This window comes from Sinocyclocheilus grahami, unplaced genomic scaffold, assembly GCF_001515645.1.
Source record: "Sinocyclocheilus grahami isolate Dianchi unplaced genomic scaffold, SAMN03320097.WGS_v1.1 scaffold349.1, whole genome shotgun sequence".
NCBI classification, from domain to species: Eukaryota; Metazoa; Chordata; class Actinopteri; order Cypriniformes; family Cyprinidae; genus Sinocyclocheilus; species Sinocyclocheilus grahami.
This window is the reverse complement of record NW_015505528.1, coordinates 313,379-327,103: the sequence shown is the minus strand read 5'-3', so window position 1 is coordinate 327,103 and position 13,725 is coordinate 313,379. Positions and strand designations below refer to the sequence as shown.

The window sequence follows — 13,725 nt, the reverse complement described above, 5'->3', positions numbered from 1 at the left end:
TTATCATGTAAATAATTTTGCAATACATTGCGTCCTCTTAAGCAGTTAGACTGTGTGTGTGAAACAAATAATTATGCAAGTAAAACACTGGTGATGTATAGCTGTGAAACAATATGTCTTCATATGCAGTAACCTTCAGTAACTGTTGATTCTGGACAACAATATTTCAAACCTGAAATACTTTGGGCATCTAATGTCATTGTTTTCATGTTTATTAATGTTTGTTAATGTTATTCGGGGATTCCCAAATAATTTTTGTCAGCTAAACCCCTCTGACTTGAAACATTAACTTGAAATATCTCTGAGGAAGTTAATATTTCAAATTAACAACACATTTGCATTGTTTGCAGTTGGAGGGTGCTTAATGATCACACTGACATGCAGGTAATACAAATTAAATATTTTTATTTTTATTGTTCAAGTGTTAAAATGATTTACATTACATTTTTATGACCTAATCAATCATGTGCTTTTTATTTACTCTCAAACCCACTGCAGTTCTTACAGCCCAGTTTGGCAAACCCTGGTTTAATGGAATGTTTAATGCATTTTATGATGCTGAAAAAAATGTTATTTCTCGGTCCCACTTTATATTAGGTGGCCTTAACTACTATGTACTTACATTTAAATTAATAATTTGGTACAATGCACTTATTGTGTACATACATATTTTTACATTGTACTTATATTTTTTAAAAATACCTTTATGTAATTACATTTATAATTATCATCCCTTACACCTTAATTTAATAATTAATGCATTTAGCAGACACTTTTATCCAAAGCGACTTACAGTGCATTCAGGCAATATATTTTTTACCAGTATGGACAACAGTATTCCCTGGGAATTGAACCCACGACCTTTTGTGCTGCTAACGCAATGCTCTACCACTGAGCCACAGGGACACTTAAACGCTTAAACTTACCCTTACCACCAAACCTGTCCCTAACCTTACCCATATCCCACCTCAATGCAAAAGTGTTTTGCAATACAATATGAACACAATAAGTACATTGTACCAATTTTTTGATGTAAGTACATAGTAGTTAAGGCCACCTAATATAAAGTGTGACCTATTTCTCTTAATTTTTTTTATATCAATATGGTATGTTTAATGGTAGGTTTAAAACAAGTTAGATAAAAAATTTTCTAAAAGTAACTTAAAAGTAGTCAGAAAAAATGACCTAAAACGAGTAACCTAGATTACGTTACTAACTACAGTTTTCATCATGTAATCTGTAACCAGTGATGGACTACACTTTGTAAGTAATCTACTCGGCTCTGTTTATTGGCATTGATGGTTCCATGAAGAACCTTTAACATCCATGTAAACTTTCCATTGCACAAAAGGTTTTTTATAGTGGAAAACGGTAGGCTATTTAAGATGATTAAAAGTTTTTCAAAAATGTTCTTTTAAGAATTGCCCACTTAAAGGTTCCTTTGGGAAACCAAAAGAACCTTGCTACGAAACCCCCCTTTTAAAAAGTTTAAGGTGATGTGTATCACTGCCATGTTTAAAATATTACGGTTTAAGATTTTGGTTGTATTGTCCACCCCTAAGCAGCTTCATTAAGTCAATTGACAGACATGCCATAATACTTTTATCTTTAGTCCACAAGTGTGCAAGCAACTTTAGGAATGAAACAATCCCATTTGAAGATGGATGTTGGAAAAAAAATCCTCAAAATCTTTTATACATAAACACACACACACAAACTTTGACCTAACTCGTACCTCTTGACTAGTTCCTCTTGAGGGTTTTGCATAGAGCAAACCATGCTCATTCAGGCCAACGGTGAGCTCTGATGGTGCTTTTCTCTTATTAGACTGGCTGCCACACAGTCTCAACACTGTACATATGTCACCATTTTGATTCTGTGATGAGGGCAAAAACATTCTGTTTCTTAGTGAATGGATTCTATTATTAATGTAAAAAATATATATTACTCATGTTTAGATATTTTAGATATTTAGATTTAAGAAAGAAATTAAGTCAGATCTTGGATGATAAATCTCCATTGTAGTCGGATAGCACTGCAATATTCAGCCAAGTGTTTAATATAATAAATAAAACCCCTAAAATTGTTCTGGCTTCTAAAATCACCCACTGTCATGATGTTAAACTGAGAAGTACTCACTGCAAATGCACTGAAATGTCTGATGATCACATGTACGTATGTCTTTGCTCCATCCATACACAAAGGGATGACGGGGTGTTCATAGCAAAACGTGTCCAGAGCTTTTTCAATGAGATGCTGTGAAAAGGGAACAATCAAGATCGTTGTACAAACAACTCCAAATCATTCGTAACAATGAGTTTAAATAATGTAATTCAGTGGAAACATCCATTCAAAGCAAATTATTACAGTGACAAACACTACCTCACATGGCTTAACTGCCATAAGAAAACAAAACTATCTTTTTAGTTTGAAAATAATGCAACTGCAAATTTCACTACTCTAAAACAGAAAATAGATATGAATTGCCATGAGATTGTGTTGTACAGGAGGTATTTACTTGGTCTGGCATATAGAAAACAAAGAAAAGGTATAATTCAAACTATGGACTAAAACGACTTAAACACTGATTTACCAAAAGTGTTCAATTAAATTAAATGAATATGAATGAAATCTAAGTATTAGTAAACATCACAATCACAATTTCACCTGTGAGTCTTGATTGGAGAGGATTTCTGTCAACAACTGTACAATCTTCTTGCAATCGGTGCACATGTTCATCTAAAGAATGAGGACAGTGGAATATCATGTTGACTTACAGTCATCAAAGTTATATTTTGTGGACTATTTGATGTAATATGAATAAAACCTGACTAGATATTTAACCAAATTTCAATATGAATGCATTTCAGTGCTTAGTTTGTTGGCTGCACTGTAAAATGTGCAAAGGAATAGTGTATACCATGTGATACTGTTTCTATCATAAAACCACAACCTCTATTTTAGGGTTGTATGTGTGAAAGAGAAATCTATCTTTACTAGAAAGGAGGAAGTGTAAAATATTCTCAGATCTTCTTTTAAGTTTCACAGTTCACAGATGTTGATATGATCTATCAAGAGCTGCAATTCTCTGCAACCTACCTTATAAGTATAGCATTCTGCAGCCTGCAACCAACCTTATACAAATAGTATTCATAAGACAGGATACAACATACTGACAATTTATCTACTAATGGTCCAAGTGGAGTAGAACCTGATGAAGTAATCTTAGTAGAACCCGAACCTATGTTATTGATGTGATGCTTTCCAGATTTACGTGTTATTTATTTAGATTTGGATCAAGCATGTACCTGTATGAGGAATAATGTGTAATGTTATTAGCACGACCTTCACTGCTATTGTGCAACATAAGAAATAACGTTAGCAGCCACTTGCAAATAATAAACAAAGATAAATGATCAGAAACAACTAGGTTCTATATAGACAAACAAACATATTTACATATATTTAAATAAGTAAATAAGACCTTTGGTAAATAATAATAATAATAATAATAATTGTAAATTCAGTTGATTACACCCTAGTCTAGTATGTTCAATTTGCCTTTTTTTTCCCATGGGGAAAAAACAGTATTAAGAGTAATCTCTTCAAAAAGTAGTTGACCCGAAAATGAAAACTGGTCGTTATTTTAAAAACATTTGAAATTAAAAGTCTATTAAATATAATTATATAAATTAACTTAAGACAGTGTATGCCAGTAGTTTATAATATAAACAAAAATATAGGTTATGTAATCAGGTAGTCGCAGCATTCTCAGTTTATGAACAGTGTAAACCAGGGGTGCCCAAACTCGGTCCTGGAGGGCCGGTGTCCTGCAGAGTTTAGCTCCAGCTTGCCTCAACACACCTGCTTGGAAGTTTCTATGCCTAGTAAGAGCTTGATTAGCTGCTTCAGGTGTGTTTGATTAGGGTTGGAGCTAAACTCTGCAGGACACCGGCCCTCCAGGACCGAGTGTGGGCACCCCTGGTGTAAACGAACTGATCCACATAGAATATTTATTTTCATCCGCATTTTACTGTACATGCAAGTTGTTGTTTTTCAATCATTGGTCACTCACCATGGAAAGGCTGGGTGTTTGTGGTTCTGTGAGCTGAAGGTCTACACTTCTTGCCCATCCTATAGAGAAGCCAGAGCATGTAAAGTATTTAAATAACTAATATTTTGTAGTTTTATAGAAACAACTTGACTTTGAAACACCAGGAAATCGACTGCCTTCGAAAAATTGAAGAGCTCATTTGAGGTATATTAAAGCGAAGAAATATATTGAAGGCTATTATTTAAGTCTTAATTTAAAAAAAATGATGCATTATAAAATTATTTAAGTATAAATTAAACCTTAATTTAACTCCTAGCTTAATCCTTTTTTAGTAATATTAAGCGTTTTAATGATTCAGTTTAATTGCTATGGTCATGCAAAATATAGTCGGCTTTATTTAACATGTAAAAACTCTTACCTAAAGTCAAGGTAGAAGTGAAGAGAAAACAAGTGATGCAGACAAACTGCATGATGTTTTAATCAGTGCTCTGCAGTGAGAAGTGCTCCTGCACTGTAGTCAATATACCACAAACCTCTGCGTTCACCTGATGAGCCGCACAAATGTTTTTATAGTTTTTTGATGAGGAAGTAGCTAGTTTAATCACCAGCCAGCAATCTTCCTGATTCGCTAGATAGGTCTATTTGCATAGAAAGCCTTACATGACATAAAAAAACCCTTACCATTCATTGGTTATTGTTATGTAGTTATGTATGGTAAGATTGACCTTGTACTAAGGGGCGCCATGCACAGAGGGAGGGGCTAATTTTGGAAGTTATTGGCAGTTTTATTTTGAGGAAATATCAGTTTCCTCCAGAAGGGATTTTGCTTGAGTATCGAGACAGACACACACATGAAAGGTTATTGAACAACAATAATGTACAAAACAACAAACCCAGTACAACACCGACACCCACCGACCACACGGCGGAGATCCACCCTCGTCCTGACGGAACGCCTCAGCCTGTGGTTATATCAGTGAGGGAGGCGGGAAGGAGAGAGAGAGAGAGCGAATCCAAAGAAAAAGAGGCAGAAAGCATAAGTAGGAAACGAGGGGTTTCGGAGGTTTGCCTCTTTTTTTCTCTTGTTTGTTTTGCCCCAAGTCCATCAAAGCTCAGGGTGAGCAGGCGGAGCAGGGTGAGGTGGACCAGGACACTGATGAGGCCCCATCCAGGAGGTGATGGTAAATGACAAGCTTTCAACATAAAACAAGTCTCTTTATCGTTTACACACAATATAAAAAGCACCATCACAAATTATTAAAATGTAGATTGATTGCTTTTCCCCCACGTGATAAATATTATATTTACACACACACACACACACACACACACACACACATGTTGTGTTTCCATGTTTTATGGGGACATTCCATAGGCGTAATGGTTTTTATACTGTACAAACTGTATGTACTATTGCCCTACACCAACCCTACCCCTGAACCTACCCCTTACAGGAAACTTTGTGCATTTTTACTTTCTCAAAAAAACTCATTCTGTATGATTTATAAGCTTGTTTCCTCTTGGGGACCTCAAAAATGTCCCCACAAGGTCAAAATGTACTGGTATTACTATCCTTGTGAGGACATTTGGTCCCCATAACGTGATAAATACCAGGTACACAAACACACACACACATTATTTGACCCAAAAATACAGCAAAAGCAGTAATATCTTAAAATAATTTTACTATTTAAAATAACTGCTTTCTATTTGAATATATTAAAAAATGTAATTCACAGGCGTAATGGTTTTTATACTGTACAAACTGTATGTACTATTGCCCTACACCAACCCTACCCCTGAACCTACCCCTTACAGGAAACTTTGTGCATTTTTACTTTCTCAAAAAAACTCATTCTGTATGATTTATAAGCTTGTTTCCTCTTGGGGACCTCAAAAATGTCCCCACAAGGTCAAAATGTACTGGTATTACTATCCTTGTGAGGACATTTGGTCCCCATAACGTGATAAATACCAGGTACACAAACACACACACACATTATTTGACCCAAAAATACAGCAAAAGCAGTAATATCTTAAAATAATTTTACTATTTAAAATAACTGCTTTCTATTTGAATATATTAAAAAATGTAATTTATTCCTGTGATCAAAGCTGAATTTTCAGCATCATTACTCCAGTCTTCAGTGTCACACGATCCTTCAGAAATCATTCTAATATGCTGATTTGCTGAAACATTTTATTTTTATTATTATCATTATTATTATCATCAGTATTTAAAACAGTTAAGTACATTTTTTCAGGATTCTTTGATGAATAGAAATATATATATATAAAAAAAAAATCAGCATTTATCTGAAATAAAAAGCTTTTGTAACATTATAAAACGCATAGTTCCGGTCCTTGATTCTGATTGGCTGAGCAAAGTTCAAAGCTGTTGTAAATTACTCTACAAACATACATCTTTTGTTTACATTTGTGTGTTGCTCGCAACCACTTTGTTGGAACCACAACCGTTTCTGAGGAACTACATTGTTTGGCTGAAGAATAATGTTTTTATTAATATCATAAAACTTTTTTTATTTTGTGAAACCTTACTACGTATATGGAATAAGTTAACCATTTTTATAAAAGCAATATGCCCCAAGAAGCTGTGGTTTACAGTGAATTTCTAACAGCTAAGGGGCGTTGTTAGTGCCTTTACACTGTACTGTGTACTTCTGACTCACAGACTGTAAGTAAGTTTTTTACATTTAAAGAATTTGTCACTGATGATTCAAACGCGAGTTTTGAGCAGTGTAGAGTAGCACTTGTTGTTTGTCATTTCTCCGATCACAAATGCAGACATGGTTTTATGTTTACGCGATGCAACGCAAAGCATAAAAAGACAGTATAAGTCATTATAATCCGTAATTATGTCCCCACTGGATGCAACAAATGCCTCGTTTATAATTGGTTTTAATGTTTTTGTCTCGTCGCTCCGGCCGGACAGGGCAAGGGGTGTAACATTTCCGTCACACGCTTGAGGTATTCGGCCCATCACATCGCACTGGATAGCTGGATCGCTTTTCAGACCGATGAGCTTTGTAAAAATCGACGCGTTTCAGAAAGGCGGAGCATAGAGGAGAAACAATAATGTACGATATGTGGAAAATAATGTTTTTTGAACCTTAAACCGCAAAAACACATTTCATTACACTAAATACACAAAAGAATGTTCTAAAGCATAAAAAGACAGTATAAGTCATTATAATCCGTAATTATGTCCCCACTGGATGCAACAAATGTCTCGTTTATAATGGGTTTTAATGTTTTTGTCTCGTCGCTCCGGCCGGACAGGGCAAGGGGTGTAACATTTCCGTCACACGCTTGAGGTATTCGGCCCATCACATCGCACTGGATAGCTGGATCGCTTTTCAGACCGATGAGCTTTGTAAAAATCGACGCGTTTCAGAAAGGCGGAGCATAGAGGAGAAACAATAATGTACGATATGTGGAAAATAATGTGTTTTTTGAACCTTAAACCGCAAAAACACATTTCATTATACCAAATACACAAAAGAATGTTCGTTTTAGCAACATCATAAGACCCCTTTAAAAATAGAATCACCCAGAGCTCTCTGTCAAGCTCGTCCACAAGTTCTTTTCACTGCTGCTCCACTGGTTCCTGCCTCTGGCGTATGCGTCCCAGAGATCTGTGTCATGGATGCATCAGAGGTTTCAGCCGTGCCCACAGAGCTCCCTTTCTCAGCTGCTTTGGGCCCAGAGATATTGTCAGGGCCGCCCAGAAATCACTGAAATCTCTAGAAATTGCCCCGGAAGATTTCTGATGCTGCTGCTCCAGAACCTGCTGAGGTCAGAGAGGACAGAATCAAAGGAACCACAGAGGTTACTTATAGTGCACATTTTCAGAGCCACCCTGGTCCCAGAGCTTCTTGGCCTGGCCTGCATGTTCCTGCTGCTGCAAGCCCAGAACCCGCTACAGTTCCAGAGCTCTGTGTCATGGCAGCCAGTTGCAAAGTTTATCAGCGGTTCCTGGCATGACAGACTGGGTCACACTAATGCCCGCTGGTGTCCAAGCAGCTGCAGTTCCAGAGCTCCTCTCTTCCCTGGCCCCAGATGTTCAGTTCCAGATCTCCTCTCTTCCCTGGCCCCAGGTGTTCAGTTCCAGATCTCCTCTCTTCCCTGGTCCCAGATGTTCAGTTCCAGAGCTCCTCTCTTCCCTGGTCCCAGATGTTCAGTTCCAGAGCTCCTCTCTCCCCTGGTCCCAGATGTTCAGTTCCAGAGCTCCTCTCTCCCCTGGTCCCAGATGTTCCTACTAAAGCTGCTCTGGCACAAAAGGATTCTGTCAAAGCTGCATCATAGGACCCTCTCACAGCCGCATTGTTCACTGTCATCGGGATTGATTCCATATTACACCCGTGTGCCACATTAAAAAGACTTTGTGACTGTGAAAATACACAAAAATGTGTTATTTTAATAGGAAAACATCTGGAAACATTCTTATGCTTCAGTTCTTGAGAGGTAAAGCCTTTTGTTTATATTTATCACTTTGAATGTTAATTTTAATAATAAACTCACCAGGTAAGTAAAACCTGGCAAGTAACAACAAATAAATACAGGATTTAAAGGGGTCTAAGGGAATAAAAAAAAGGACATTTAATTCTTCTATCGTAAAACAGTTTTGCTGCTGTATACCTTATATCTTACCTCGCATTCTTTCACCAACTGCATCGCGCTGGAATTCATGCCGGGTTTTGTGAACTAGAGGTTGCACCCGTACTATTTTCTACTTTTTATATTTTTAACTTTTTAAACTTTTCATAGTCCTAAAACACATAGATCCATGCTTTGCAGCATGAAGAATATCAAATATTGGGAACGTGCCCCCCTCAATGACTACAGATATTGTGTTAATTAAAACAGTACACAACCATCACACAACAATATCATTCTTTGTCTTTTTATTCAATAGTAAAATTTTCTTTCATTGCAATATACTTAACATACTTAATTGTATAAGTATATAAACAGTATATATATATATATATATACATTATTTCAAGGTTCAATTCTCACTATTAACTAACTATTAACTACAACTTTTGTCTCAATAAACTACTAATTTGCTGCTTATTAATAGTTAGTAAGGCAGTTAAGTTGGGATCATCTAAAATATGGTAGAATAAGGCATTATTATGTGCTTTAAGTACCAATAAACAGCCACTGTGCTAGTAATATGTAGCCTATGCTAGTTTAAATGAGAATTGGGCCTTAAAATAAACTGTTACCATTATTTTAATATTACAGAATACCTGATTGCCACTTAAAATATAAATAAATACCTAATTTGATTTCAAAGTAGTCACATTCGCTGTTAAAAACATATTGCATATAGTAATAATAGCCTCAAAATAATAGGCTAATTCGTAATTTAATTAGGCCTGTGCTGAATTCATATAAAATTTTGAATTAACAAGATCGTCTGACTTTGGGTGGCCCAAAATCAAAGGATGTCACTGGCACATTAGAGCACGAGAGTGTCACGCCTCGCGCAAATAAATGCCTGCACAGTTTCGAGAAGCAGTGAACTTGACAGCTCTGCTCTCCTCTGATGTGCCTCATGGATCAGAGGGATTCCGCGGAGACTACAGGATGACAGGGGTCATCAGGGGCCGGCTGAACACTTTAAAAGCACTGTCCACAGCTCTGCCACCCTGATCACTCAGACGAGCCAGGAGGAGGAATCGGACGCGATCGATCGGTTCACTATTGAAAACTTTATTGAATCGCAATGGAAACCCTGCCAATATTGCACGCTGTCTTGGTAGTTTCCTTGATGCACGCTGGCTGCGTGAAGATCGATAATCGCGGCGCACTCATGGGAGAACATCGTAAAGTCTTCGCAGGTTCATATTCCGACTTAAGTCTCCAGTCGTATCCAAGGTCCCCGCTGTACATGATGCAGTTATACAGAGACTTCAGCGGTACGATGGCAACTACTCCAGCCAGTGTCGACAACCCAACTCTTCATCAGTCTGACTTCGTCCTAAGCCTGATTGCACAAGGTAAAACACGCACTACAATACGCATTTTTCTTTAACCTTCCTAAATAATTTTTGTATGCAAAATGTACTTAATGATACAACCATGTCATTTGGGCATGTGCTATCTTGGAAGCAAGTCTTTACCTTTTAGTGCATGCAAATTGCACATGAAATGACTAATCATTCATCAGCACCATAGTTTGTTTTTCATTACATTTTTGTATGTAGGCCTATTTAGCAGACTCTCTTATCCAAAGCGACTTAGATTGCATTCAAGGTATACTGTACATTCTATCAGTAGGTTACCATAGGCCACAGCAAAATCCCCAGAGTTAAATCAACTCTGCTCAGAGTACATATTGTCCCAATCTACGGAGTGTTAAAGTAACACTGAAGCAGAGTTACCACTGTTGAGGATTATGTGATATATTTTCATGTCTAAAAACCTGAGCTGTAGTTGTTCATCTTCAACATTGTTAACAGCGGGTTTTCTTTACTAATGCTCCCTTATCAATTAATTAATTGCTTAATTATCCCATTAACTTTAACTCGGCTTCAGTGTTACTTTAACACTGTAGATTGGGACAATATGCACTCTGAGCGGAGTTGATTTAACTCTGGGGATTTTGCTGTGTACCAAAGTACCATGATATTGCATCCGCCTACAAGTAAGTTTGTAATTTGTCAAGAATAGTCTATAGGTCCAAATACAAGCAAGCAAGTAAGATTTTGTGTTAGTAACTAGGACGTGAATATCTTAGGTTTGTTCAATAAAAACACATGATTTTTAAAGGGAGTAAAGCTACAGCATCTGGGGTACTTGTGGGCTCATTATCAGGTCCGTCGCTCTCGTGCTATCTGACCCTTAGATTTTACAACTCAGTAGTGTCACAGTGCTTATTCAACTTTAAAGAGCTGGCTGTTTTATGTACACGGGTGTGTGTATTAGCCCTTCAGACGTCTGTTTGAACGCAAGGTTCAATACACATCGCTTGTCAAGCAGCTCGTCCTTCCTGACAGTGTGCTGACATTTGGCCACGCTGACAGAAACTCTTGTTGCGGTACTGAATCAAACTCATGAAGCCTGGTGAAAATAAACTGACTACATTTCACTACCGAATTTAAATGAAGAATTTTTTAATAATCTCTAAAAGTAATGGGAAGTGTAAAAGTAAAACTTTATTAGCCTACAGTAATTGAGAAAAGGTCAATTTAGTTATGCTGAATACAAAAGGTGGCACAATTCAAAAGAAGTTAGACATTCTACATTTAGGCTTCATTTTCTTTATGAAAATTATAATAATTTATTTGGCTATATTATTTACTTAACATTTTGTCAATGACTTAGGGGATGTTCACACATGACGCGTTCTTATTAAGTTAAAATAGGACTATTACTAGAAGCAAATCGATGCAATGATCGAGTTTGAACATTTTTTTAAAGGAAGATAATTCTTTTTTTCTTCTTTTCAGAAAATGTCACTTAATTAACGGGTTTTTAAAAAAGTTTTTTTTTTTAGAAAAGTGTCAGATAATTCTTAAAATAGCTAGTTTGGAGCATTTCATTGTGCTTCGTCAACCTTTGAATGCAAGAAATCATATTTTGTGTGAATGCTCCATTAATTTCTATGCTGGGTAAGTTTATTTGACCTAATGTGTAGCTAAAGAGGGGATTCAAATATTTTCTGTTTATTTTCCAGACTGTCATCAAATTGGTGAGCGATGGTCCGTCACTTTCGACATGTCTTCCCTCTCAGCGAGAGACAGCATTCAACTTTCAGAGCTCCGCATCCGGCTGCCAGCGTTTTCTGCATCCAGACGCGTTATTGTGGACATCTTCCACTTACAGACACAGGATTGTGAGTCTGACTCTGTGTTTTGTCACCATAAGCGACTTTTTATAGGCAGCATCAAGTCGGTGCCCGGCACTTCAACATCGTCCTGGAGAGTTTTCAATGTCACGGAGTTACTCGAGCACTGGTTGAATCAGAGAACCGAGGCACCTGAACAGATCCCGACACCTGATGCCGGAGAGGACACCGGAAGCGGGGAAGACTTACCTGAACCTGTTACAAATAGCTGGAGAAGAAAAATCCAGCATCCCACAGCAGAACGAGTTATGATTGTAGTTTTCTACAAAAACAAACTTTCCCACAGTGGCCAGCAGCGTGCCTCCAGCTTGATCAATACAGTGGCGCACTCCAAATATGTCGTCTTGAACCGGGCACCAGACGCAGCTCAAGCTCGTCGCCACAAAAGGAACCGGGTCGAAAGGATGCGCACTACGGATGATAGAAACGCGACGGGAATAATATCGCCTCTAGAGCAACAACAAGGATCACTTTGTCGTCGAGTTGATATGTGGGTGGATTTTGATCAGATTGGATGGGATGAATGGATCGTGCACCCTAAGCGTTATAATGCTTACCGCTGCGAAGGAGAATGTCCAAGTCCATTGGATGAGTCTTTCAACCCAACAAACCATGCTTATATGCAGGTGAGATACTTAACAGTAGGCCAGCAGCGTGCTTAATTCAATGTCAAAAGTAAAAAAAAAAAAAAATTTTGCGCAAAAAACCCCCGGAAATTTCAAACAGCGTTTGTTTAACATTTTTAACATTAGGCTACTTTTTGTTTCATAACATTCAGATAGGCCTAACATTCAACAAATCCTATAATTCACATGATAAAAATTATAAATGGAGTGTTCCTTAGCATTCATATAAAATGTTTTTCTAAACAAGCCTATTAAAAACATTTTTAGTGTTAAAAGAAAATTCAGAAATAACGTTTTCATAACTTAAGCAAAACGTTCTTAGAAAATATTTTGTTAGCTATTTAGTATTTGTTGTATAATTCGTAATTTTATGTTGATTTATAAAAAAGACATTTGCGTGTTACAGGAAGATGTTCATCATTATGCTACTGTATTATTTTAATAATAAAATAGAATGCATTTTTTTTGTAATCTCTTTTTTTTTCTTTCTTTCTCTATTTAGTGGACCAACAAAGTCTAGAATTAGTCTTTAGTAGCGTTTAAATAAGGAATAGTTAGTGGTACCGGGTGCTAAAATGTTGCTTTCTTTTTCCAGAGTTTGTTGAAGCTTTACCATCCGGAGCGCGTTACCTGTCCGTCATGCGTCCCGACGCGCCTCAGCTCGCTCTCCATGCTGTACTATGAAGGCGACGGTGTGGTCATGCGCCATCACGAGGACATGATCGTGGAGGAGTGCGGTTGTCAATGAAGTGTGTTGCTGTGTTGTCATGGAAGTCTGACGATGCACTTTCAGTGGACTACTCTGATAACACTTAAAAGGTTTAATAACATTCCATTCCATTATTCTGAACTAAAGTCCGTGCTTTTGGAGAATTTCAAATGAGAACCACTGAAATGCTGTGCAAAATATGAGAATATTTAATATTTAAAAGAAATAAATGTAAATATTTTGTATTTGGAATTTTTAAGGAGTGTATATTTTTACTTAATGTACATGTGATATGTATTGTGATAAAATGTGATGTGAAATGTGTTAGTTTTTTTCCTTATCAGCAGGCTTGATAAAGTTTTATATAAAACATACAAAAAACTAATAAAGCAAAAAATTATTTCTTATTTTGTTTTGTTGACTTTATACTTTGTAGTTTGTATAATCAGCATTTTTA

General features: G+C 36.9%; 1 protein-coding gene across 1 annotated transcript; it reads left to right on the top strand.

The window, feature by feature from the left end:
* The first annotated feature begins 9,809 nt into the window (after positions 1–9,809).
* spaw (southpaw) lies at positions 9,810–13,307 on the top strand. Its single transcript, XM_016229211.1, has 3 exons — positions 9,810–10,083; positions 11,763–12,559; positions 13,155–13,307. Exons 1-3 carry the CDS (start codon positions 9,810–9,812, stop codon positions 13,305–13,307), a joined length of 1,224 nt encoding a protein of 407 aa, XP_016084697.1.
* Positions 13,308–13,725: the final 418 nt, after the last annotated feature.